The 27,575-nt window shown below is 39.3% G+C and overlaps 1 protein-coding gene across 2 annotated transcripts in view; it reads left to right on the forward strand.

The window, feature by feature from the left end:
• EXOC3L2 (exocyst complex component 3 like 2) overlaps positions 1 to 27,575 on the forward strand; it is a 640,637-nt gene that overhangs the window by 528,372 nt on the left and 84,690 nt on the right. For both annotated transcript variants that reach the window (XM_044062610.1, XM_044062617.1), the window contains one exon: positions 23,962 to 24,075. In XM_044062610.1, the coding sequence (XP_043918545.1) occupies positions 23,962 to 24,075 (114 nt within the window). The remainder of the gene's footprint in view (positions 1 to 23,961; positions 24,076 to 27,575) is intronic.

A 27,575-nucleotide genomic window follows, 5' to 3' on the forward strand; every position in this document is an offset into this window, starting at 1 on the left:
TTTTCAGCTATTAATATATCTGAATTTTCTCGAGCAGTTTGTCATACTTCCGTCAGCATAAGGACATGCGACCAGAATAATGATGGGAATAAGTATCTCAGGCTTTTAATTTAGGACAACACTCCAGCCAAGGATGTCCACTCTAGCCAGTTTTGTTGCTCTTTATTTGAAACCATTTGCAATCATAAGGCCATCTAGTGGACACAGGTTACAAGGATTATTAACATGTAAGGTTTCTCTATATGCAGATGATCTTTTATTATACTTATCTAATTCAGAGGAAAAAAATGGGTGTTATTTTTCAAGAATGAGATAAATTTGGAAGTCTGGAAGTTAATTAAATATAACACACAGCAGAAAAGAGCTATATGGATAAAATGGATCTACCTGACTACGTCGAAACAGCAAAACAGAGAAAACAACTTCACCGATGCCAGAAGATTGACAAGGCAGAAGACCAACGAAGGAAGACACCGACGCTGAGAACACTGAGATGGGGAAAGGATGTGTAAGTATGCGGTAGTGACGGACGTTAGGGTGCGAGTAAGGTAAGTGTGCGATGTTGACGGTGTGTAGGGATAGGGGTGGGATAAGTGAGTTAGGGTTAGGGCACGGGTTAGGTGAAGGTGCGAGTAAGGTAAGTGCGCGATGTTGGCGGCCTGTAGGGGTAGGGGTGGGATAAGTGAGTTAGGGTTAGGGTGCGGGTTAGGTAAGGGTGCAGTAGTGATAGTTTTTGGGTTAGGGGCGGGTTAAGTGAGTTAGGGTTAGGGCGCGGGTTAGGTGAGTGTGCGATAGTGACGGACCTTAGGGTAAGGGTTTGGGTTAGGGTTGTAGATAGTTGTGTATGTATGGGTTATTGTTGGTTTGTAAGGATTTTGGTGTGCTTGTGTTGTGTGTGTGGGTTTTGGATAGGGGATTTGTTTTGTTTGTTGTTATGATGTGTATGTATGAGGTGTCGTGTTTGTGAACTGTCGATTATGCGTATGTATGAGGTGTCGTGTTTGTGAACTGTCGATTATGTGGTGTCGGTGAAGTCGTTTTCGCTGTTTTGCCGTTTCGACGTAGTCAGGTAGATCCGCTAAAATATAATCTGTCAGATGGAATAGGTGTGCAGTATCTCATTTGTACAAAAGCTGATCGCATAACATATCGACTTAATATTAGCTGACATACTAGATGGAACCATTAAGGCTAAATGTGTAGGGTATTTTATGAAAGGTTAGACGTTGTAATCAAATATGGAAGAGAATTTACTTGGATATGGTACACAGGATACAGTCAGCAAGGTTAAAACTCATACATGGATCGGTATGCAAAGATGATGAAGCTAGACGGGCATCAGCTTCAGTATTAGTGTCTATATTACCTGAGCGAACATTTAGCTTAGCAAATACCTAAACGTTGAACTGGTAATATCAAAACATTAAAACAACAAACGTCTGATTTAATGTAAGGAATGAATTTCCTCAGCCGCCAAAAAAAAAAATAATAATAATAATTTAAACCAAAATGAAGTGGGGGGGCTTTCCCCATCACACCTCCCCGATGTGAGGGACTGTGCCTCCCACATACCCCCTAACTAAATATGCCAAGTCCGACATCATTCTAAAGTGGAGAAAGGGGCAAAATCCACATAATGGCCAAGGGAATTCTTTCCCTGTGTTAAATCGGCCATTCACGGTGTTTTGCTTTTGCTATTACCAGATCGATGTTTAAGTATTCACTAACCTAAATGTTCACTCAGGTAATAGGAACCCCAGTATTAAAGTATGGAATGGAAAAAGGGGTTTCTGAAATGAATGAAAATATTTCTTTTAGAAGAAAAAGGGATAAAACAATAGCTGTGAAGTAAATGGCACTGAATAAAGAGGTAATAAAGAAAACTAATACAGTGTAGGTAAGGAATGGGAGTACAGACTGGGCAAGTCAGAAGAAATTTGAATTGATTTCTGAAATTGTTATACTAGGAATAATTGATACAAGGTAATATTTGGTTAGCATGGGACTGATTTATGGTGGCATCAAGATTTGACATATATTAACAAAATCACATGGGTAAAGCCATTAGCATTTTGTATTATCAGGTTGTACAACAAATGTGTAACACCTAAAAAGGTAAAAACTCTCAGTAAACTGAATAGATAACTAAGAAGAGTAATCAAAGCAAATGTAAAGGTGTCAATATCATCCCAAGCATTCTTTAGCTATGTCTGAAACCTCAAATGCAGGTTACATCTGTGTGCCAAACTGCTGGTAAATGTAATCACATTCATAGAACCAGGAGCTGTAGCAAATCTTCTGTCTGACAAATTCATCTTTAACTTTACCCCCTGTTACCCCCTGCTGCACCCCAAGAAATAACATCTAACATAACTAGCCACTCCAAGTATCAGTACGGAGCAGGTTTTAGATGTACTCATAAAGGCCAAGAATGCAACTTGGATGGGCCCCAATAATATCCCAGAATGCCTCCTAAATAGCCTGAAATACAACCTATCATGCCACTGGAGTCATTATTCAACCATAAGTACCACACATTCTTCATGTAACATGAATGGAAGACCACAACATCCTTCTGGACAAGGCCAGGCCATCAATATATCCTGGGAACTACAGACCCATTAGCCTGACTAGTCTCAAATGCAAAGGCATGGAAGGGATTAGCATGGAAATGATTAGCAATGACCTAGGAAACCTTAAGGCACTGGATTAAACCTAGCTTGGTATCATCATAGGCAGGTCATACCTATTGAACTCAGTGGACTTCTTTGAGAAGGTCACCAAGGCAATGGATGAGGGCAGAATGGTACATGCTACCTACCTTGAGCTAGCTAAGGCATTGTATGCAGTATCCTGCTTGGGCATCGTAAACACACTCATGGGATTAGGCATAACCCCCCCATATAACTCACTGGATTGCCAGGTGGCTGACAGACAGATCACAAGAAGTTCGGTTTGGAGAGACCACCTCCAAAAAGAGACCATTCACCAGTGGAGCCCCTCAGTGATCTGCACTGGGTACACTCCTCTTTGGCATCTATTTTTTGGTTGTTAAGGCCAATGTCAAGGACCTCTTCATAGAACCCCCCCCCCAATATACTAACATCTTAACAGAAGTGCTAATGAGGAGCTTTGTTTGATATAGATAGGTAGTTTATTCCAGACTATGGGACATCTCTGGGACAGGAATCTATCACTCCGGCATGTTCTGTTTATTGTGGTGACAAGGTTTAGGTCCCTAGAGCGTGTAGCTTGGAGGGATTGGGATTTCTTTAAGTGGAGCATGTCCAACAGCTCTGGGTTTGACATAGCTTTGTATGTTAGGCAGAGATCACCTCTGGGTAGGAGATATGTGACAGAGTAAAGCTGGAGTTTTTTGAGACAGTCTGCATAGGGTATCTGTTTGAGGCTGGTAATCCTCTTTGTGAGGTATTTCTGCGGCCTTTCCAGTTGTTGTAGATGTCTTCTGAGGTACATACCTAAAGGGGCATTGTACTCTATAATGGGTCTAATGAGTGATGAGTAGAGGGGAACAATGACCTCTTTTTTTCTGGATGAGTAACCTGTTGTGATGAGGTTTGCCACGTAGAAGGATTTCCTAACTATTGTGGTGATGTGATTATCAAAGGAGAGACTTCTTTCCACCTGTGTCCCAAGGTCTCTTATCACACTTTTGGTGTTAAGTATACTACCACCTATGTTGTAGCTCATGGGTACAGAGTTTTTACCAAAGGGGATGAAAATGCACTTTTTGGCATTGAGCTTGAGGCCATGGCTTTGATATCAGGCATCTGTCTCAGTGAGGCCCTTTTGTAGGATGGCCACATCGTTAGGAGTTTCAGTTATGGTTCCTAGTTTGCAGTCATCTACGAACTGCATTAGCCAAAGATCTTCTGTGTTAGCATGTACTTCAGAGAAGTAGATACCAAGCAGGAGAGGACCCAGGCCTGAACCCTGTGCTACTCCACTTGTCACTGGTCTGAAGTTGGATTTGGAGTCTGCTACTTTCACAGTATGGGTTCTGTCAGTGAGCCAGTTGGCAACCCATCTTGTGACATAGGGATTTATACCTAGTTTAGTGAGTTTATCTATAATTCCAGAGTGGGTGATGGTGTCAAAAGCCTTGGCAAGATCTAGATAGGCTGTGTGAACCACCTTACCCTTGTCTATGGCTTTGGTGACTGCTTCAAAGAAGTCTATCAGGTTTAGGAGACATGATCTGCCTTTTACAAACCCGAACTGGGTAGGGTCCAGAGTTTGGAGATTACCAATGTCTTTGTTTATAAGTTCCATGATGATACATTCCATGGCCTTGCAGACCAGGCTCGTCAGGATAATGGGGTGGTAGTTCCCGGGGTCCGTGGTGGCTCCCCCTTTGTGGAGTGGGATAGCCGTCACTGTGTGCCATTCAGCATGCAGAAAGCCTGAGGTGAGGCTATGATTGAACATGGTACTTAGGTGGGGTGCAAGTTCATTCTGTAATATTTTATCAATGCTGGCTGACTTCAGAGTTCTGCACTGTTATTTTTGCTTCACTGTATAGGTGACTCTATAGTCAGGCACACTGATGTCCCACTCACCAGGCTAAATCTAAGGATTTACACTGTGCTTGCAACTTAAATAGAACATGTTGGAAGGACAGATCTGTATCTCACTCTCTACAACAGGCATCACATGAAACAGAGCCCTTCCCTTACCCTTTTCAAACATAATCTTGATCAGATGATGGGAAATCTGAAATTCACTCCTAGTGAATGGACAGAAGCATCTGTTAAATCAGGTTCGAACTAATATACACCCCTTAAAATTACCTCTAAATCAAAAGAATTCATGGAATACATTTGGGCTGCATAACTAGGCTTATAAAGGCCCCAGTGGTCATTGGTCTAGTATACATCTGTGATCCCATGAATATATTTGCTGAAAAAAGTGAGACCAACCAGTTTAGAATGGGGTGAGAAAGAGATCAAGATATATCAATAATTCATTAAAAATGGTTGTGAAACAATGTTAGCACTCAGGTATGCTACCAGAACTTGCTAGTTTATTTTCTTTTCTTTGGCAATGTCTAAGTATATTTGCACTCTAGCCAGACTAGGTAGAATGTTTCCCACAGTAAACTCAAGTTGCTGGACATGTAGTGGAATGTTAGGTGATTGCTGTCATATAATTTGGGAATGGGCCATGTTAGATCCACTAAAAAAAGACTTGCAGGAAATAGCTGAATGCATATGACAAGAAAGATTAATGCATCTTCATTTTTGATTAGTATAACCAATGTAAACACATTAACCATAATTGAAAGAATCTTCTTAGATTTTATAATGTTGGCTGCTAAAAAGTCTGTTACTAAAAAAAAGAAAACATGCTATCTGTCCTGCAGGTGATGATGTAAAATGTATAATGTCTGTAGTACAGAATTTGAGTATCAGAATGAAAACCACTGCCAGATAGATATTTTTTGGATTTTTGTATAACTTTGCAGTACAATATTGCTCTTTTTTTGTTATGTTGTCAAGCTTCTAGATGTTTGACAGTTAATATAAAAAGTTTATGTTAACAGTTTTGGCTTTGGGGACTGTTCTTTATTTTTGGCATTGCAATTTAATTCTAAATGCTTGGCAGCTAGAACTAAGGAATGACCATCTGCCTTGCTAAAAAGTGTTGTTTTTGAAGTGTGCACTGTAATATGTGTTTTTTTTTTGTTATGACTGAATGGGCTATTTTATTATTGTAAATATTGCTTCCTGAGAATATAAAAAAAAAATGTTCATGCTTTAATACTATTACATGATTATTTACAACTCTGGTTCTAGTAAAAAGAAGACAGGAATTTTTGGCAGAAAGTTGCTGGGTGAGGACAGGGTAATTGGAGAAATGCAGAGTGAGCAGTTAATTTAAAGCTGGTATCAGGGGATGTCTAAGTATGTGTGAAGGCTGCCAGCCCAGCTAGCTGGAATTTTGTAAATAATTCCATGTCATTTGTGAATAGTAATATGATTTGTATGCTTGTCTTACAAATGTAAGAAAACTATGTGTACATTAAACTACTGGTTCAGAAGTGTGTGTTGAACTGTTGTTAGGCACTAAGCTTAAAGAATGTAACCAGAGTGTACCCTACTGGGAAAGAACAGAAATGGATATAAACTATATGCCTGTGAAAATGTATGTTTTAATAGTATGAGCTGGAACATACAGAGTTAACTTGCAAAACCTCAAGAAAATAAATGAAAATTGTTTATGGTTCTGTTATCTCTGTTTCAGCTCAGAGCAGAGACAATGTCTAGAGTTCTAAGTTTTCCTATTCTCTGAAAACAGAAATAATTATAGGTTTCAAATATAAAAAAGCTTCTAAGAGATAAGTATTTTTGACAGAGTGGTGCTAAATTTTAAGTTTCTGTTAGCCTGGAAACTGAAAGCAGAGGTGTCAATGAATAATGCAATCTGAGATAACCCAGCAGAAATGTTTAATAGTAATTTATATCTATCTCAGAGTGTGAGTCTGTGCATTTTGTATTTGTCTCTGGATCTAGAAACATCAATTCAGCACTTGTATTTGCCTTACTAATAGTAAGTACTAGATTACAGTCATTTCTCTTAGAGATAAATAGGAATATAGCAAGATTAGTCTAGATGTTTTCTGTATTTATGTGAGACTGTCCTGCAATGTTGTTTAAAAATATTTCCTCTGATTCTGAACTCTGTTGTCACTGTGTTGAGTTATTGAATATCGTCTTGTTCTTTTATTATTTATTATTAAATATATTTAAACTTTTTAATTGTGGCTGGTTTGTTAGAGATATTTAAGCTCTTGGCGTACTTGCATGTATTTGGTGACACAGGCCACTCTTGAATAGCCTTAGTTGTTCTTCATGTTTTACTGTTGCAGTCATTACATTTGGGTAATCTGCGGGCAGGTTGCCCTCAGTTTGCCTGAATTCCAAAGTCTTGGGTCCTGCGTCGGTTGCTGTCTTCTTTTCCATGACGTCAGGTTGTCAGGGTATGAAACATGCAGCCAACGCCATTTTCTTTAGTCTTTCTTGCCACGCGGTGCCCGAAGCAGAAGCATTTTGCAAGTGCCGGTCAGCTGACTACTGAAATATTCGAGTTTGAGTTTCAGAACCGAAGTCTTCACTATAGCTAAGTACCTCGTTGGGGAAACTTTTTTCTTGCTTTTTACCAATGTTAGAAAAAGTTAATAATTGTATTACTTGTGGAAAGCAAATACCTCATAATGATTTCCATTTATACTGTATTCCTTGTCTAGGCCCTGATCACAACATGCCTGGCTGTCGGTTTTGTGCTAGATTTAACCAACGCACTATTAAGAGTCAGTATATTTTTGCATCAAAGTATTTTGGAAACAGATTTAACTACCCAGAAATGTCGTCGGATAGTAATCCGACTACTGGAGTACATAAAAAACGCAAAGAAAAGGACAGAGAAAGGCAGTCGAGATTCAAAAACCGATGATGAAGCTTCTCCTAAGCCAGTCGCCAGTTCGCCATTACTCAGTGAGGCACTTTCACAGTCCCTGATACCCACTACCTTCAAGTCCCAGGGCTCTACCGACACCCATTTGGAGGCCGGCATGCCTCAAGATACTCAAGGTATTGGATCGATGGATATATCTCCCTCAGATGAGTCTGGAGCCGCTGAGCAGGCACCGGCTTCTGAAGGTGTATTCAGACCTCAACATTTGTATATCAAACCAATGAAAGCTGCAAAACCAAAGACAAAAGCAACTTCTAAAACTAAAAACAGCGTATGAGCCACGTGCACAGGCCTCTATGCCTAAAAAATAGATGATCAAAATGGCTAAAGATCTTATTACTTTGATCAGGGGTACCCATCCCCCTCCTGATAAGAGGCCTAGGCAAGACACTGATTATGAATCTTCAGATCAGGTTTCTATTTCTTCTGATTCCTCTTCTGATCAGGAATTATCTATGCCTCCCTATGAGGATATTGATGCTGAGGAGTCTATTCCATCTGCATCTCCTCCTGAGGATTATTCATTTGGAGAAACCTTGCATACTTTGAGAGAGCATTTTCACTGGGAGAGTCAAGACTTCTCAGAATCAAAAAAGAAGCTCAGGGATTTCCTTCTTCCTCAGCACAGGCCTTTAGCCATTCCCCCTGTTTTAGACATTATGGATGATGTGTTTTCGGAGTCAAGCTTGACACCTGGCTCCTTACCTCCGGCTCCCAGTAAGCCTGACAGATATTACAGGGTCCCTGACTCACATACATTTTTATTTAGAAACCCTGCTGCTGATCCTGAAACTATTTCACAGGTTCCAAAGGGAGTTAAGGCCTCAACAGCAAAAAATCCTACCCCTTCTGACAGAGATTCAAGGGGACTGGACCGATGGGGAAAAAAGGTTTATACATCTGCAACCTTGGCAATCAGGGCCTTAAACTGTCAATTTCATATGCTTAAGTACCAACAACATGTTATGGGATTGCTGAAACAGAAAATTATGTTGATTTCAGAATGTGCAGAAAATAAAGAATTGCAGGAATTAGTGCATGCAGCTGAACAAGTTGGAAAGCATACTTTGCAATGTGGTTTTGATTCCTTGGAGGCCTCCTGCAGGACCGCAGTTACTGGATCTGTGATTAGGAGGCATGCCTGGTTAAAGGAACAGAATTTGCCTGATCATGTTAAAGCAAAATTGCTAGATGCACCTTTACAGCATGATTCTCTGTTTGGTATTAAGGCAGAAAAGGTTTTAAAGAAAATGTAAGATAAAGCTAAGTCTATGCAAACTGTTAAAGACGTCTTACAAGTGCAGCCGCCAAGATTCAGTAGACACTGGCCCACAAAAAACTGGTCCTTTCCTGTGTCAGACAGAGCTCAAAGGGGCAAATCCAGATGCCCTAAGGGTTCCAGATACCAGGCGCAAAATTCATAGAGGTCAAAGCAATGGGGCGCTTCCACCTCCAAATCTGGAGGAGATAAAGCGCAAACCTACAGAAAGCAATCCCAATGACTTCCCTCTGCCTACACCAAGCACTTATCTTTTGGCAGCACCCATAGGGGGGAATCTAGCACTTTTTGCTCAAAATTGGCAGTTAATAACCCAGGGACAAGTGGGTACTAAACATTGTATCACAGGGATACAGATTTCATTTCTACACTCTGCCAATGGCAAATGGTTGGCCAGATCTGCATGGGCAGAGGCACAGAAACAGGTTACATCCCTCATGGATATGGGGGTCATTCAGACAGTACCAGAACAGGAAAAAGAACTAGGTTTTTACTCAAGACTGTTCTTGGTACCCAGAAAGGACAAGACCTGGCAGCCAATACTGGATTTATCGATTTTGAACACATACCTGGACATTCCAAAATTCAAAATGCTGACTTTGCAGCAGCTTCTGCCCATGCTGGGCAAGAATGCTTGGCTGGTGACTTTAGACCTAAAAGAGGCATACCTGCATGTCCCAATAAGACAATTGTGCAGAAGATACCTCCAAATCAAGGCTGGCTTAATGCATTACCAGTTCTCTGCACTGCCCTTTGGCTTATGTACTGCGCCCAGGGTCTTTACAAAGTGCCTGGCACCAGTAATTGCATTTTGCAGACAAAAAAGTATGCAAATATATCCTTACTTGGATGACTGTCTCATTCATGCAGAGAACAAGGACACTCTTCTTCGACACCTGGCGTTTGTGAAAAGGCTTCTAACATGCCTAGGGTACACAATAAATTAAAAGAAATCACAACTGGTACCTTCTCAAAAGATAACATTCCTGGGTGCAAGCTTGAATACAACTGTCCAGATGGCTTACCTCATGCCAGACAAACAAAGGCAACTGACTACTTATTTCAAAGTGATGGCAACCAAAACCCAGTTATCTGCAAGACAAATTCTGCAGGCTCTGGGCTTCATGGCATCCTGCATCCTACTGATTCCATATGCAAGACTGCATATGAGGAAACTTCAGTGGTACCTAAAAAGTTTATGGAGTCAACATTCTCACAGTCTGGAAGCAATGATTCATCTCATTCCCTGCCTACAACAGGAGTTTCTATGGTGGGCAAAGGCATGTCACCAAAACATGGGGCGGGCCTTCACTCTACCCCCTGCCAGCCAAACCTTAACAACAGACACATTGGATTATGCCTTGGGTGCCCACATGGCAGGAAGATGCATTCAGGGCATATGGACCCCAAAACAAATGCATCTACATATCAACCAGAAAGAGATTCTAGCTGTTCAAAATGCCCTAACAGCCTTTAAGGACTTACTTCATTCAGGACAACTACTGATAAAGATGGACAACACCACAGTCATGTGGTATAAAAACAAGCAAGGGGGCACACACTCATACCCCCTTTTCAGATTAACCATGGCACTGTGGGACACAGCTTTGACCTACCAAATACATCTTCAAGCTCAATTCCTGCTAGGAAAACAAAATACACTGGCAGACGATTTAAGCAGAAACCTTATGGATCCTCACAAGTGGAAACTAAATCCACAAGTCTTCAGCATGATAACAGAGAAATGGGGGAGCCCAGACATATATTTATTTGCCTCTCCTCAAAATTATCAATTAAAAAGATTCTGCACAAGGACTTATTACAGACAAGCATGGAAAGTGGACGCCCTATCTTTCAGTTGGAAAAACCTATCAGTTTATGCCTTTCCTCCTCTGCCTCTTCTCCCCAAGATCCTCCTAAAAGTCAGACAAGAGAAACCAAATATGATACTAATTGCCCTGGACTGGCCCCACCAGTACTGATACCCAATCCTAAGGAACTTGTCTCAATACCCAGCTTGGACCTTACCTCAAATATCTCAACTACTGTCCCAGCAAAGCAATCAGATCCTGCACAATCAGCTACAGACACTGAACCTGGCAGCATGGCTGATCATGTAGTTATACAAAAAACACCTCTCAGTAAAGCTGTGATGGTTGTCATTTTGGAAGCCAGAAGGCCTAGTACTAAGAAATCTTACGCTGAAAATGGAAGAGATTCTGTGCTTGGAATCAAGCACAAGGAACTGATACAGCAGAACCATATATTCCTCAGATATTACAATACTTAACTGAGATGCTTGACAGAGGCCTATCTTTCTCATCAATTAAAATCCATTCCTCTGCCATTTCGGCTCATTACAATACAGAGCCACCAATTTTTTTCTCATCTTTTACTAAAGCAGTATCTTACAGGAGCCAAGAATGTAAGGCCTCCTAGAAGATCACCATTACCTGCATGGGACCTCAATTATGTGTTGGAAAAGCTCACCCCGCACCCATTTGAACTAGCTGCTACCGCTGATATAAAGTTCTTAACATGGAAAACAGCTCTGCTACTAGCAATAACTTTATCAAGAAGAGTATCAGAGCTACAGGCCCTTATGGCTGTAAAGCATTTTATCATATTTTACCCAGACTCTGAGGACAAATCCTACTTTTATGCCTAAGGTGGTTTCCAGTGTGGCTCTTAACCAAACAATTCATCTGCCAACCTTTTATCCAAATCCGCAGAACAAGGGGGAGAGAATTCTGCATTCCTTGGATGTACACAGGCAGCTAAGATTCTACTTGAGCAGGACTAAAGCTCTAAGAAAAACTGAGCAATTACTAGTGTCATATGCTGCAGGATCAGAAGGAAAGGCTATTATGAAGCAGACAATTTCAAAGTGGATAAGCCACTGCATCCGTTTTTGCTACTTACACCATGGTAAACCTGTGCCCAAGGGCATTAGGTCTCATTCCACCAGAGCTGCAGCTACTTCAGCAGCCTTTCTCAGAGGAGTACCAACCAAAGACATTCTAGAGGCTGCTACTTTGAGTTCTGTTCACACCTTTACAAAGCATTATCATTTGCCTCTCTACACTAAGTCCAGGGCAGGCTTTGCCACTGCAGTGCTGCAGGGCCTTATAGCCACCCCTAATGCTGTTTAGCTCCAGCCTCCCAACCATAGCTTTGGGATTCTACCCAAATGTAATGACTGCAACAGTGAAACACGAAGAACATAGTACAGTTGTGTACACTTACCATAAATGTAGATGTTTGAGTGTATTCACTGTTGTAGTCCAAGTTACCCTCCCGCCATCCCCCTGTCATTCTGGAGTTTATCTTTCCTTCTCTATCTTCTACAACCTATGTGGTGTATTTGCTTGTAGATGAAGGTAAAGTTTATATTGATGCATTTATATATGTACATATATATTTTTGCTACCCTTTTGGGGGCACCTGACATCGGGGGCAATAAAAACTAAAGAAAATTGCGTCGGCTGCATGTTTTATACCCCTGATGACCTGGCGTCATGGAAGAGAAGACAGCAACCAATGAAGGACCCAAAACTTTGGAATTCAGGCTGACTGAGGGCAACCTGCCAGCAGATTACCCAAATGTAATGACTGCAACAGTGAATACACTTGAACATCTACATTTATGGTAAGTGTACACAACTGTACTTTTAGTCACACTTACCATTTGGATAATAGTAACATTAAACAGTAGACTTGGTCACCCTTTGGGAAGGGCCTTATAGTAGCTGATAAAGAGCTGGTTGGTAAAAATGATTACTACCTCTGGGCAGAAGGGGGCATAGCTAATAATCCTGTGCCAGCCTTCCTCAGGAGTGTCTGTTAATTTGTCTATAAATCAAATCTCAAAGTGCGTGTGTTGTGCCAGCTACTTGGGCAGGGACACAAAGCACTGGTTGGACAGAGAGGGTGCTAGAGGTTTTGACTTGACCACTCGGCTGAGATTTTAACCCTATAGCTGTGCCAGTGGGGAGTCTTACTGGGGTACTGGAGAAAGAGAATGAATGACTGATATCTCTGTGTGCTCTTAAGGGAAATTGTACTTTACTGTGTGTGTACTTGTCATCCTCCCAATGTGCACATCCCTCACTGTTGTTAGCAGTGAGGATTGAGGCTCTTTGATTACTAGGCCAATGCAGTGGTGTCACAGTATGCATAGAGGTTAATAAAGAAACTCATTTCTGATGAGTGGTACACATAAGGAAAGGTGCTTTGCAGGTATAAAGCACATAAAGGACTGGAAATATGTGTTTTCAGTAGGAAAAGGTGCTTTTTCTGCTAATTGATCATAATTAGGCAATACTTTAGACAAGCAGTAGGGTGTTCATGATACAGGGTGAGGGCAGGGATGTGGATCAAAGAAGGAGGAAGAGTATGTTCTGATGGTGAAGAAAAGTTTCTGAAGTAACAAATTCCTTAAGCACAACAGAGCTGTATGTTGTAGCTTGAATGAGCATAGTAGGGAGGAGGAACCTTCTTGTGACTGGGGAATTCCCCAAAGTAAAATAACTGACACTGGGTGGAAGAGATAAGCAAAAAGCAGAATATAAAATGGAAAGAGGAAAGCTGGTTTTATGATTTTAATTAAGGGGAAGGAGGAAATAGCAGAAGGAGTGAAGAGTGGAAGTGGGGATATTGCCATTTAAGTAATGCTTGATTAGGCTGGTCATGGATGGGTAAGCTGTGCCTACACTAATAAAATAAATGACAAAAGTGAGAAATAAATGTGGGGCCCTCAAATGATGTAGGTTAGGAAGGGGAATGATGAGGAGGAATCGTGTAACTGTAATTAGGTACAAAATGGGTGTGTTGCTAAATGTGTCTGTTTCACAGATTTATCTGTTTGCTGATTTAATTTGTTAACATGGTAAGAAGGCTGAAACTACTGGATATTTGCCAGTCTCAGCTTTCGATGTCATGTTTTTTAAGTGTAACTACAAAAGGAATGTATAAACAGACAGTCGCCAAGTGCAACAGTTGAAACTTAACTATCTTTGCAAACTACATGCAAATTCACGATTATTCATATTGGAAAGTTAACAGGTGTATGCAATTTTTACAGCCAACTATTAGCTATAGGGAAAGGAGAGGGATGTAAAGCAATGGGATGGAAGAAGAGTAGTTAATATGAAGAATATGTTTAAATCCAAGGAGCATTTAAGAAACATGTCTAACAGAAACATGCTGCTTTGAAGAATGTTTAGGGGAGTCATGTATAGCTCGGAGCAGTTAACAGTGCATAGGGGGGAGAGATACTATCAAGTTATATAGCAGAAACGGGGAGGAAATGATTCAGTGAGCAATTTGTTTGAACCCAGTTTTGAAATGCTAGGAGTACTGGTGAAGTGAAGTGGGACATAAAAGGCATGGCACCAGCAAGTGATGGCTTACTGAACAAGCGCCCAGTCATGACTTCTGGGCTTCTGGGACATATGCATGTTGTGCAAATTCAGGTCATGCTGCTGTAGAGGTACTGTGTTAGCTGTAAGTACGGCCGTTGTAGAGCTCTGCACCACAAATCTGAGCTGGTAAAATACTGAGACTGTCCATCAATTCAGGACTATAAAATGTTAATTTGAGATGAAATGGCAGAATTCAATTTGAACCTTTATAGTAGAATTTAATTTCCTACAATGGGGAGATGTCCTCCAGAATAGCAGAGATTCAAACAGTTTAGAATAATTCAGTACACCAGTCTGGTGTTAGGTGAGAAAGCAAAACTCTACCAATCTATGTTTGCTATGGCGCTGCTCTTAGAATCTAAGAATTGTGCTCAGAATGTCAGGTAATTGTGACTGAACCATCTTCAGGATGCTTAACTGTTACCAGAAATACACAAAGTACACTCATAAAGATTGTGAATGATTTCTTCCTGTCTTCTTTATTATTTGTAGTGAGTGAGTAAGTGAGTCAGGTAATGGGGGATATTGTCTTCCTGCTATAGCAACTTGAATAAAGTCCAAGAGATTTAAGTATGTATTTTACAATAATGATTTGCAGTGTTGTATAAAGAAATTATTTTGTTGCTTTTTTATCATAAAATACGTTGCTAGCTCACATATTAAAGGAACAAATGGGGTGAACTCAGCATGCAGCATTATTTCTTCCCTAATGGTTCAAGTAGCTCGATGCTTATGCAAGACCACTCTTGATAAGGTAAATATGGCAGAGAAAGAAGCTGAGGAAAAGGTAATGAAAAAAACGTATTTCCGAAAATATATATATATCTATATATATATATATATATATATATATATATATATATATATATATGTGTGTGTGTGTGTATGTTTACAAGTCTATTTCTCTGTTTGAGCATAGCTCTGCAGCATAAATTATCAATAAAATGGCTGACAGTCACCATTCTTAATACTGCATGTACAATATGCAGCTATCTACAAATATTCTATTTGCTTTCAGGTAATTGACATGTCATACATAAGATCCATTACATTTAAAACAGGCTATACATAATTTCAGTTCAGTTATGTTTATGTGCAGAGCATGAGATGATATGTATTCTGTAAGCATTGTATTTGTCAGTTTAATGACACACAACTATGTCTGCCCATTACTGGATAAGTTATATTTTTTTATTTTGGTCTATCTTACTTATACTCCATCATCTTTATGAACAAATTATCCATAAAAGTCAATTATCTATGTAAACTGGATGGCGCAGCGGTGGCGTTGTCATCTCACAGCAAGAGGTTCTCTGGTTTGATTCTCGGGTGGGGTGCCTTCTGTGTGGAGTCTGCATGTCCTCCCTGCGTTCATATGGGTTTACTCCAGTTTCCTCCTACGTTTCAAAGACATGTGTCTGGAGCATTTCTCCCTGGACCTCCGCTGAAAAATGGCTTTGTCCCAAGTCAAACTTTCCCAGTAAACAAATGTTAAATAAAGACAACTGCTTTGTTAATTTTGATGCTAATGGTTTATTCATAGTAAACCTCACTCCTGCCAGCACAGAATTATAAATGACTGCCATCTTATTAATTTAGTCTCTGAAAGCCCTCTATTTAACATTGTTTTCCACAGCTTAGACCTGTTCATATTGTCAAATGTAGTGTGTAAGTCCACATGTAATAAATGTACAACTTGTTTTGATCACATGATGTGGAAGTAAATAAGCATCTACCACTGACTTTTAGATGCATATGTAAACTAGGCAAAATGCAGAGGGTTTTACTTCATCTTACCTTTCAGATCTTGCAATAGAGTCTTCTAAAAATCTTGAGGGCATATGGGCAGAGACTTAGTTGCATGTTGTGGTATCCTGTTTAGCTCCCCAGTCAGGTGTCACCTCAGGAATGCGTCCTCTTCTGCATGTAAGGAACAAAAATAGTTCTATTTTTATTTTTACCTGGTACACTTCAGCTGATATGTTTTATTTCGTATATCTCAACCACCCTACTCCAAATCACCTCAAAGTGCATCTTCAGAGCCTTTTGTAACAGAAGTAGTTTATCAACTATTATTATTGGGTTGTTGAAAACAGGAGAGATGACTGCTTTCATCTGCATTTTATTTGAATTCCACATTTTTCCTGCAAATTCTCTCTGCATATTTCTTGGTGTACTGTATTAAATGTTCTAAAGCTGGTAATACCTTTCATCCATCTATAATGTTTGAATATTTTGCAAGTATTTTATGATCAATGTTGCTACAAAGGTACTTAATTTTAATTGTTCTCCTTTTGTGCCTATATTTTTTTCTTTTCTTTCCTTTTTTTTAATATTATCCCTTGTAAGTAGGGGAGTCCTGTTCTGTGGATTCTGAACATTTTCATTACCCTTATTTAGTAGATAACATTGCCTTTTTAATTTGCTCCTTCTCAATATTCTTACTGATTTCTGTATTCCCAAAATTCTCCTTTCTCCACTTCATTGTTGCCCTCTTTTTTCCATTTATTTGCCTTTATTGCCTTTCGGTGTCTTGTTTCATTCTTTCAGTCCTCATTCGTTATTTCTTTTTCACTGTGCATACTTATCATGTCACTTTCATTGTCCTTGTGCTGCTACCAAATACATCTATTATGTAGTTTGTAACATCTATTCAATGCTATTGTTTCCTCCTCAGAACAACATGCCTACTGATCAGTGATGCATTTTGCTCTTATCTGTCTTATTTCTTCTAACATCTAAGCTTATCAAATGTTCTAGATAACTCGCCTGTAATACACTCCATTCATTTAGCCACTTGCATTATTTCTCTATAATCAAAATATTGGCCTCAGGGGATTTCTCTAATGTATTTAATCCTCAAATTAAATGCTTTTACCTTCCTTTTTCTTTTCATATTCTCATGGTCTTTCCCCTTCTTTCATCTTCTTTCTTTTAATATTTGGTTCTTCTCTAAAGAGTCCTTCAATCCCACAGTTAATGTGGATGATAAGAAGTGGTGCACAATTTAAAAACTGCTGCCTGTGGCAACTACCAGCTCATTTCCATGCTCAAACTATCGGTACTCTAAGAGCTTTACTGCCTTGCTCTTATGGACAGCTCTGAAATCTGACTTATTAATAAAGTACTTTCCTCATTGCCCATGAAAACATTTCTGCTCTTGTAATGTATTGTTTTAACATGCCAATGTCCTTTTGTTACATTTCCTGTCTTTCTAATACGTTATTTATAGAATCAACATCTTGTTCTGTAATTTCAAATCCCATTCTGTTCATACTTTCATTAATATAATAATCAATGCTCATTTCTAAAACTCCATTATTTACCATCCTCATGACTTTATTAATATTGTTAGTGACCCCTTGATATTCTGTTTAATCATTGTATTTATCCCTTATCTATGACTTCACTTAATCTATGACTTCACTTATCTATGACTTAATTTTTGTTTGTCTTCTAGTTTTTGTCAATTAACAAATTTCTATATCTGAGAAAAAATGTCTAAATAAACCTATCATGGGCATTGAGACACCTGTATTTACAGAGACTTCTGGTTGATTACAGGAGTACTGTAATCTTGACATCCATGTTGAGAATACATAATTAAGGGTTATGTTTGGAGACCTAATTGTAATTATTTGTAGTGCATGGAGCTAAGTGTTTTACTGGCTTTCAAAGCCATAAAGCACTTAGCAAGTGGAGTCAGACAGCGTGACACATTGCTGAGGAAAATTAAGGAAAGATTACTGGTACAGACAGCAGGCAGAAAAAAATCTGTTTCAAATTCTACTGGTGTTTGCTGGCCAGTACTGACAGATCTACCCTAGCTTAACAAATGAAGCAAGAGCTACTTAACAATTAAGATTAGGTTTCATGCTGTAGCGTCTAACTAATTTAATTTGTCTTTTTCTTGATATTGGAGACGGATTACTGAGCTGCATTTACTTTTTTAGCTATACACTACTATTTAATATAACATAGTATAGTAGTATAATACATTATAGTATAGTGTAATATAGTATAGTATAGTGTAGTATAATATAGCATACTGGGTAAAATAACAAGTTACAAAGGAAGGTGACTATTGGCTGGGGAGCATGTTAATGAAACATCTGCTGTTTTGGGAAATGGATTATAGATATTAGAAAAGAAGTCAAATGGAAAAGTCACATGAGCTATGGTAGGGGATTTAAGGAGGGGTATGGCAAACAGATGGTAAGAATAAACTGGTGATGGAGGTATAGAAGAGATGAAAATTAAAAAGCTTTTCAGATTTAATGTGGCTGATGAAAGGGAAGGATGATAAGATTAATATTTTTGAAAGTCTGTATTATAGGAAAGGATTTCCCAGAGAGCAGTGGTGAAATTACTGTATAATACAGAAGAAATAAAAGGGGGTGTTGGGAAGGAAGAAGCTAGGGGTAAGTAGGAATAAGAGACTAAGTCTTACCACAAGTTGTTATCAAATGAAGATGTGTGTCGATAAATGTAGACTTAACAAAGAAGAGATAACTTGAAGTACATGTACTGTTTGAAGGAAAATGGCAAAATAGGAAAAGCAAATTTTAACTGAGGGGGGAGTCAGAAAAGGTGTGATAGATATGTATGTATGTATATATGTATGGTAGAGGTACCTGCAGTTAATGATACTCAACAATTGGTACTTGATGGTTCAAAGAATTTTGAGAGGAGGCAAAAAAGGGAGGCTATATATGCTTCAATGGTATGGGGATGTTATTAGGTAAGGATTCAGTGGAGGATATGAGGAAATTGTTATATGGTGTGGGGCAGGTAAACATGAAAGCCAAGAGGAAAGTTGGTTACAGCTTTGCTAGTTAAATAAGGGAGAAATGAAAGGAGGTGAATCAGGCTGACTTGTTGAAAAAAATGAGGAAAATTTTAACATACTATAAGGTAGAACATAATCTCAGAAATTTAAAGGAGGAGGGGTGGGAGAAATGAGACAGGCAAGAGAGGACTGATTGAGTAACAGTTGCTGGGGTGGGGGTGTTGGGAGGTTTAGGTATTTTAATTAGTGCTCCTGAACTGAAACTGGAGATGGGAGGAGGGTAATAGAGCCATACAGAAAAAATGGATCTATGTGCGGAGTTAGCAGTTGTATTAAAAATAGGACATAGCATTTCAGAATATAAGTAGAAAGGTAGGAAGACTAAAGCATATGGTTAATGAGGGGCAGTGGTGTGATGTCCCTTTGATGGGAAGTGAACGAGGTTGTTGTTGTATCTTTCGGCTTTTCCCGGTTAGGGGTCGCCACAGCGGAACTCCGGTCCGCTAATGATTGGCAGCAGATTTTTACGTACCGAGTTGCCATCCCTGACGTACAACCTTCAACGAAGGTACGCCCATTCACGCATGTCTCCACACAGAAGACGCTTTAGCTGAGAATCGAACAGGACGTCTTGCTGTGAGGCGACAACGCTACTGCAGCATCACCATGGAAGTGAACAAGGTATTTACATAAAATGTCAAGCATTTGGAGTAATACATATGTGCACTCAATGTGCAAATGTATGTGCTACAGGTAACAGAAACTTTTTATAACATTTTTGGTTTCAATTTGTACCATTTCAAACTGATTAATAGATTGTTACTAGACTAATGACCTAGGAGGCCTTTCTAAACCAAGCCAAGTTTTCCCAAAAGAATATTGATGTCCTGTACCCAAATAGAATATTGTGGGCCCGGCATTTATAAGTTACCTCTGTCCATAAAGGACATGTGTGCCATTGTTCTAAGCTGCGCATAAATTGGGTAATAGATGAACTCAGCTTCACATGGATGGGAAGCCTATTCCATAGTAGGGACAGTTTCTGGGACAGATATCTGTCTCTCCAGCACAGACAGACAAAATTCAGGTCCCTAGACCTTGTAATTCTGGTACTGTTTGACTTACGAATATGTAAGAAATTCATAAGTGTGGACTTTGTGGATGCCTTGTAAGCCAAACATAGAGCACCCCTAAGCAGTCTATAGGAGGCTGAATAGAAGGAAAGGCCTTTAAGGCACTCTTGTGTTAGACAGGGTTTTCTATGCCTTGTATTCTTTTTGTGAGGAACTTCTTAGGTAGCTCTAGTTGCTGCACATCCTTGGTTAGGTATATGCCAAAGGGAGCATTGTACTCCATCACTGGTCTTTTAAAGGCAGAATATAGTGGGATAATGACCTATTTGGACCTAGATGTCATGACCTTGCTTATAAGTTGTGCAACAGAAAATTTCCTCACTACTGTGGCCACATAGTGGTGTAAGGTAGGGCTACTGCCTATGTGTGTACCCTGATCCCTGACCACTGCATTGACTCTTAGGGATGTATTATCAACATGGTAATTAGCAGGGATGGTGAACTTCCCAAATTATACAATTATGCATTTCAAAGTATTGAGTTTAAGAACATGGCTTAGGCACCATTTGTTAGTCAGAGATAGGCCTTCTTGAAGAATGCTAGTGTCTGCAGGGCAATCAGTGATAACCCCCCAGCATGCAATTATCTGCAAACTTAGTCATCCATAAACCTTTAGCATTTGCTTCCACTTCAGAAAAATAGGTGCCAAAAATGAGCATGCCCGGGACCAATCCCTGGGGGACTCAGCTTAGTAACTAGCCTCTTTGCAGAGGTGGCCTCACCTAGTTTGGGACCTATCAGTGAGCCATTTGGCTATCCAGCAGGAGATGAAAGAGTTTATACCTAATTTTGTGAGCTTGTCTGTAATGCCTGAATGTACTATTGTATCAAAAGCCTTTGGCCAGGTCGAAGTAAGCTGTGTGCACCGTCTTGCCTTCATCCATTGCTTTGGTGACCCTCTCAAAGAAGTCCACCAGATTAAAAAGCATGACCTTCTTTTAACAAATCCAAGCTGTGATAGGTCAAGCATTTGCAGGTTATGTGTGTACTTGTTTATCAGGTCCATGATGATTCTTTCCATGGCTTTACATATGAGGCTGGTCAGACTTATAGGCCTGTAGTTATTCAAACTGGTGGGTGGATCTCCTATGTGGAAGGGAATGACTGTAGCCATCTTCCATTCCTTGAGCACAACACCTGACTGTAGGCACCAGTTAAAAAGTGATGCAAGTGGACCAGCAAGGTCATGTCTCAGGCTATTTAATAAGCATCTCAGGATGTTTTCAGGGCCCGTCAATGCACTATTTTTGGCCTTGGAAAGTGCATTGATGCCCTATTCCCTAATAATAGTGGGGGGATTGTGGTATGTAGTAAATGTGAGCTACGCCTGTCAGCCAAAGGTTGTCAATGGCTTACAGTTCACTGTAGGTGATGCCATTTACAATAAATTCAACACATTGCTGCATATTTCCCTTGAGGATATGGACACAGCTGCAGAAAGCTTTGTGGTTATCCTTTGCCATAGAAGCTATTTTTTCTTCAAATGTAACCATTGAAGTATTAATTAACATTCTTAGCTGACATTTAGATAGGTCAGGGGACTTTTAATATATTGGGCTTTGTTCCTCCTACATTTAGCCAAGATTTTTTTCTTTTGTTGTATAACTGATTGATATTGTGATTTCGCCAGGTTGGTTTGTCTTTCAGGTTTTTCTTATTGTTAATACAAGTAGGCAATGGCTGTACAACGATTTTGTAAATTGCTCAGCATATGCTACAGTGTTTACTGGATTTGAGGGTGCTTGGAATTTAGCCATGGTGTCACTTATTAGAGAGAGGTTAGCCTTAGAATAGTTCCTGAAGGTTTTTGGTTTCACTAGGTCAGTGGACTGCATTTTTATTTCAAGCAATACTGCCTTATGATCAAATCTATTAATCAAAGTTATCATATTGGGTGAGTAACATCACTTCCCCATGTTCATGAGTACAAGGTCAAGGATGTTTGCACCCCTGGTAGGAGAATGGACCAACTGTTCCAAGATGTAGGTATTAACAAAATTCCATGCTGCACTGTCTAGGAATTGAGCCCAGGCCTTCTACATGGCAGGCAGGAATTCTTCCACTGAACTACCAATGCTCATAAAATGTTAGGGTTGTAGTTGGAAGCTGTTACACTACTGTCTTAACACTGTGAGCACTACATGAACGGTTTACTATAATTTCCCCGATCACACTTTGTGCGATTTATCGTTTCAATGAACCATATAAGCAAAAAAAAAAAAAAAAAAAAAAAAAAAAAAACAATGATCGACACAAATGTTGAATGCAGAAGTAGATAATGTTGAATTCGACAAAATTCAAACACTCTCCACACTTCTGCAAGTGGTACTACTGTGCAACACACAGCATAGAATGTTTTTTCAGTGGGGCAAGCCCCCTGCACCCCCCCCACCCCCTACTACTTTTATATGCAAACTCTGAGATCGCACTACAGTGAGGGAAAGGGTACATTTCCCGATCCCACTATAGTGTGATCTGCAGTAAAATGCTGAAATTCACAACAGCGAATGCTGTAGTGCATTTGCTGTTGTTCATTTCAACAGTTTTTTTTTTTTCGTTCTTTCATAATCTCGAATTGGGCATTCAGACTAACATAAATCAAACAGTCTGATTGCCCTTTTGATAGTAAACTTTCATGAACATACCACCAAGGTTCAGTGCTCTCTGTTATCCCCGCTTTTGCTGTGTTTTGTGTCAGCAGTTGATCTATCTGGTGTGGGCATAGAACCCACGGCCTTTTATATCAAAAGCAGTGTACTATGAGTTGCTCCATTGATGCACAATTGTAGTTCGTAGTCCATGACTGTTGTATCCAATGTTTTTGTTGTATATGCTGTCATATCTCTCACCCTCTATGAGCAAGACATCTGGACAAAGCCATAAAAATGGGGGGACAAAGGCCTATAAAATAGGGACACTTTTTAAATGTTGCCCTTACAAACTTAGAAAGTTGGTATAGTAAAAGGTTTTGAATTAGGATGAATTTTCTGATGGATATAAAGTCTGAAACTCAGATATCTGTCATTATTTTCCATATTCAATCCTCAATAATTAGCCAGTGATTTGCCAGAAACCAAAACTTTATGACGAAAAGACAAAAAATTTAAGGCAAAAATCTGGACGGTCTGTGAAAATCTGGACAGTTGACAGGTATATATGTTGTTCTTCTGTAGATCATTAAACTAATTTGTTAATATCTCTTAAAAGTCATTTGTTCCTGCTCAGTAACAAATTTCTATGTCCTCTCATACAGACTTGGTTCATGATCTTTATAGTGTAATTACATTTCAATGTGACTATCCCATAAATTCCTGTAGATTATGTAATGTTATCAAATGTCACATGACAAATGTTTGATCCACTTATTCAGTTACATTATTTTTGTACAAATGTATGTATTATGTGATAATGTATTTTACATTGTTTATGTTCAGACATTACAGAAGCCTGGTAGTTTATTTCATGTATTAAATGAATGATTAGTTGATTAGTTAATGTGTTTCTGTTCAATGGGCAAAATTGTTTAGAGCAAGTCCCTTTTACACAAGTTACTTGCTGCTTAATTCATTATGTGTTGAAATATAAACTTTGGATAATTGTTCTTTTCCACAGAAATCAGGATCACATCATTAGTAATGATTTTCTTCAAAAAAAAAAGAAAAGAACATACTTTTCTGTAGCACTTAAAATTGCAATACTGTTTGAGCGCTGGAAACTCGATAATACCTAACTGAGTTGAAACACTGAATTGCCAATAGTAGTGAAGTGTTTGGAAACCTAATTCATGGTCTTCAAAGTGTAATGCTGTTTTTCAAAAATTAACAGTAGTTGTTTTACTTTCAGGTACCAGAAAAAAGTTGAGTTATTACACGAAAGTTTAAGAGAAGAGTCAGATATAACATCTGACATGTCTGTCGCCAAGATAATAACTACAGTCAATTGTTGTCCTCCGTTCAGGTGGGTATATAGACTTTGCAGGTTAGTTTTATTATCTTCATTAAACTCTAGAAGTTTGGAAAGTAATGTGGCATGATTCATTCATGTTTTTCTTGGATGACACTCTTTGCTAATACTGCACACCAACTCTCCTTTCTGCAGAGGTAATTTAGCTGTTTCTTATTTGCTTTTGGTTAACTGACTCCACAGAAACTTGTTTTCTTAAAATTTGTCATTCTGCTGGATTAACTAGACTCAGACAGGTCATAAAGTGACTGGATGGTACATGGTTTTGTCTTCATAAGCAGCATCCAGTAACTAATCCCCCATTTGTTATCTGTGGATTAATTATGACTCATCCCTCGACTGTTTTTTTGATTTCCTCATTTATGCCAATGTCTACTTCCCTGGGCATGCACATTTACTTAGGTGAGACTGTGTTCTTTTTTTTTTTGCAACCTGGCAATGGGCATTTCTGTTTAGACTGAAGACATTTCTTATGTTGCATCAAAGAACCTGTCTGCAGCTTCTTTAGTTCAAAAAATAGCATAGACAGATTCTTAAAATGTATACAGTCAGGCTCTCTTAAGTAGACATATTAACTTTTCTTGTTTAAAATTGGTTGTGGTTAGACTTTCGTTTATGCCTATTTGTTTAAATAGAGATTTACAAAATAACATCTTAAAACTAACATTTACTTGTGGTAAGAAGCGAATGAGAATCCCAGTGTTGCCTTGTACAGGGCTTACTTAGTAATATGTACATACAGTATCAAAGACTTAGGAAACAGTGCGGTGGCTTTTGAAAAGTCAGACGATAATGAGTTAATGTGTCTCTGGTGCAGTTTACCAAGAAGGTCACTGCTACACTCCAAAGGTGCCAAGCTTCAAAGGAGGCGTTAAGCTAAGATCCCATGTTTATGTTTAAGTAGTTTATGCAATACACTCCTGAGGTGTCAAGCTTCAGAAGAGGCATTAAGCCAAGATCCCATGTGTTTATGTTTAAGTAGTGTATGTGGATTTTAAGATCCTATGTGCTTATGTTTAAGTAGTTAATATGTATGTGAAGATCCCATTTATGTGGTTGTTAAGATCCCATATGTATACGTTTAAGTATTTTATAGGGATGTTGAGATACCATGTGTTTACGTTTCAGTAGTTTATGTGGATGTTAAGATCCCATGTGTTTAAATGGGTCTACTTCTAATTCTCGTAGTCCATATTACTGATGCAGAAAATCCTGAGATGACAATAACATAAGTCACAATCCTGAATGTCGGATTTTTAACATGGTAAGTAAACACTTGTCCAACTGCAACCCACACAGAGGCCACCATGCCCTGTTCATTGTAGTGTAATACCGGAGTTGATATATTTAGTTGGAGGGGGGAGTGCAGCCCCCCCCATATGGGAGGTGAGGGGAGTGTGCCCCCCCCCCCCACACATAGGTGGCTTTTACTTACCTTGGCGTGAGTTTCAGTTTAACTTGGCCAAGTGTTTACTTACCATGTTTAAAATCCGACGTTCAAGATTCCGATATTTCATTATTGTCGTCTTGGGATTTTCAGAGTCAGTGATATGGGCTTCATGATTTGAAAGTAGAACTGGTTAAATTTAAGTAGTTTATCCAGATGTTAAGATCCCATGTGTTTATGATTAAGTAGCTTATGTGGATGTTAATATCCCCCATGTTTACATTTAAGTAGGTTATGTGGATGTTAAGATCCCATGTGTTTATGTTTAAGTAGCTAAGTAGTTTATGCAGATGTTAAGATCCCATGACTTTACATATTTATTTATTTTTATTTATTTTACATTTGTTAACCGGGAAAGTCCACTGGACACATGTCCGTTTTCAGTGGAAGTCCGAAGAGAAGAGGTCCACAAATAAACATCAGTACAAATGAATGCAGGAGATTATATAAAAAACAGTTATCATAAACACAATATATAAAGTATATGTTGACATTTACAGAGTCATAAAACATAACTGAGTAGATACATACAAAAATAAAACATGATATACATTTGACTAGTCTGGTTATGTAACAGCCTTAGGATATAGGCCTGTAGACAATTAAGAGAGAGCTGTTAACAGTTCTGTACAGAGTATAGTTGAACTGGAGATAGAAGCCAGTTTGGACCAGTATAGGAACAGAGCCAATTAGAGGTAAAGTGAATTCTTAGTGTCTTTTTAAATTGTGTTAATGGTAAGATAGAAGATATGTGTATAGGTAAGGAGTTCCATAGTTTGGATGCATAATTGGAGAAGAGTGATTCCCCTGCTCTGTTGAAGGGTTTAGTTACTTCAAGAAGGAATTTGTTGGATGAGCACAGAGTCCTTTTCCTTGAGTATGGTTGTAGTACGTTTTGTAGAAATGGGGGTTTCTCTGGGTAATGCAGAATTTTATGAGCAAGTGTAAGTTGGTCGTATTGCATAGGTTGAGGAAATTCTAGCCAATTAAGCTGTTTTAATGCTAAACAGTGGTGTGATGTTTATTGTGGTTCACTGTTGCAGTCATCACACTTGGGTTATCTGCCTGCAGGTAGCCCTCAGTCAGCCCGAATACCAGAGTCTTGGGATTTCTGTGTCGGAGGCTGTTGCCTCTTCCATGATGTCAGGTCATCAGGGGTATAAAACATGCAGTTGATGCCATTGCATCAGTCTTTCTTGCCGAGAAGAAGCCCGAAGCAGAAGCAGTTCGCAAGTGCCAGTCGGCCGCTACCTGAAATTTTCGTTTTTTCGAGTTTCAAACCTGAAGTCTTCTAAAACTAAGTACCCCATTGGAGATTCTTGCTCTAACTGATTTCAGAAAAAATTAACAATTGTCTTGCCTGTGGAATGCAAATACCTCACAGAGATTTTCATTCTTACTGTGTCACCTGTTTAGGCCCAGACCATGACATCCCTAGCTGTCAGTTTTGTGCCTTGTTTAACGCCCGAACCATTCATCATCAGGCTATTTTTGTAGCTAAATAATTTCGCTCTCGTTCTCCATATTCCGAAATGGCTTCATTAAGCCATCTGACTGCCGATCTTCTGAAAAAGCGCAAAGACAAGACAAAGACAGAGACAGACCCCATAGGTCAAAAACTGCCGACGATGCTTCCGTTGAGCTTTTCACCAGTCCGCCAGTACTCAGTGAGGTGCCTATGCAGCCCCTGATGCCCACTTCTACAGATTCGTTGGCCTCTGCTGGAGACCCATTCAGAGTCCGGTATACTGCGAGATGCTTCTTTGACTGTGGAACCTGTGGATGTCTCTACCTTGGATGGGTCCGGAGCTGCTGTGCAGGCACCGGCTTCTGAGGGTGAATTCTGATCTACCAATATTCATATTAAACCGACAACTTCATTTCCTCCTAAAACTACCAAGTTTCACAGGCCCAGAGTTTGCACTACACCTAGAAATCCAATGTCCAAAGCCCATGCTCATTCTCCCATGCCACAAAAGCAAATGCTTAGAATGGCTGAAGCTCTTATTACTCTAATTAGGGGAAGCCAGCCTTCCCTTGCCAAAGA

Source organism: Protopterus annectens, chromosome 1.part0, assembly GCF_019279795.1.
Source record: "Protopterus annectens isolate FY-2018-M chromosome 1.part0, PAN1.0, whole genome shotgun sequence".
Taxonomy (NCBI): domain Eukaryota; kingdom Metazoa; phylum Chordata; order Ceratodontiformes; family Protopteridae; genus Protopterus; species Protopterus annectens.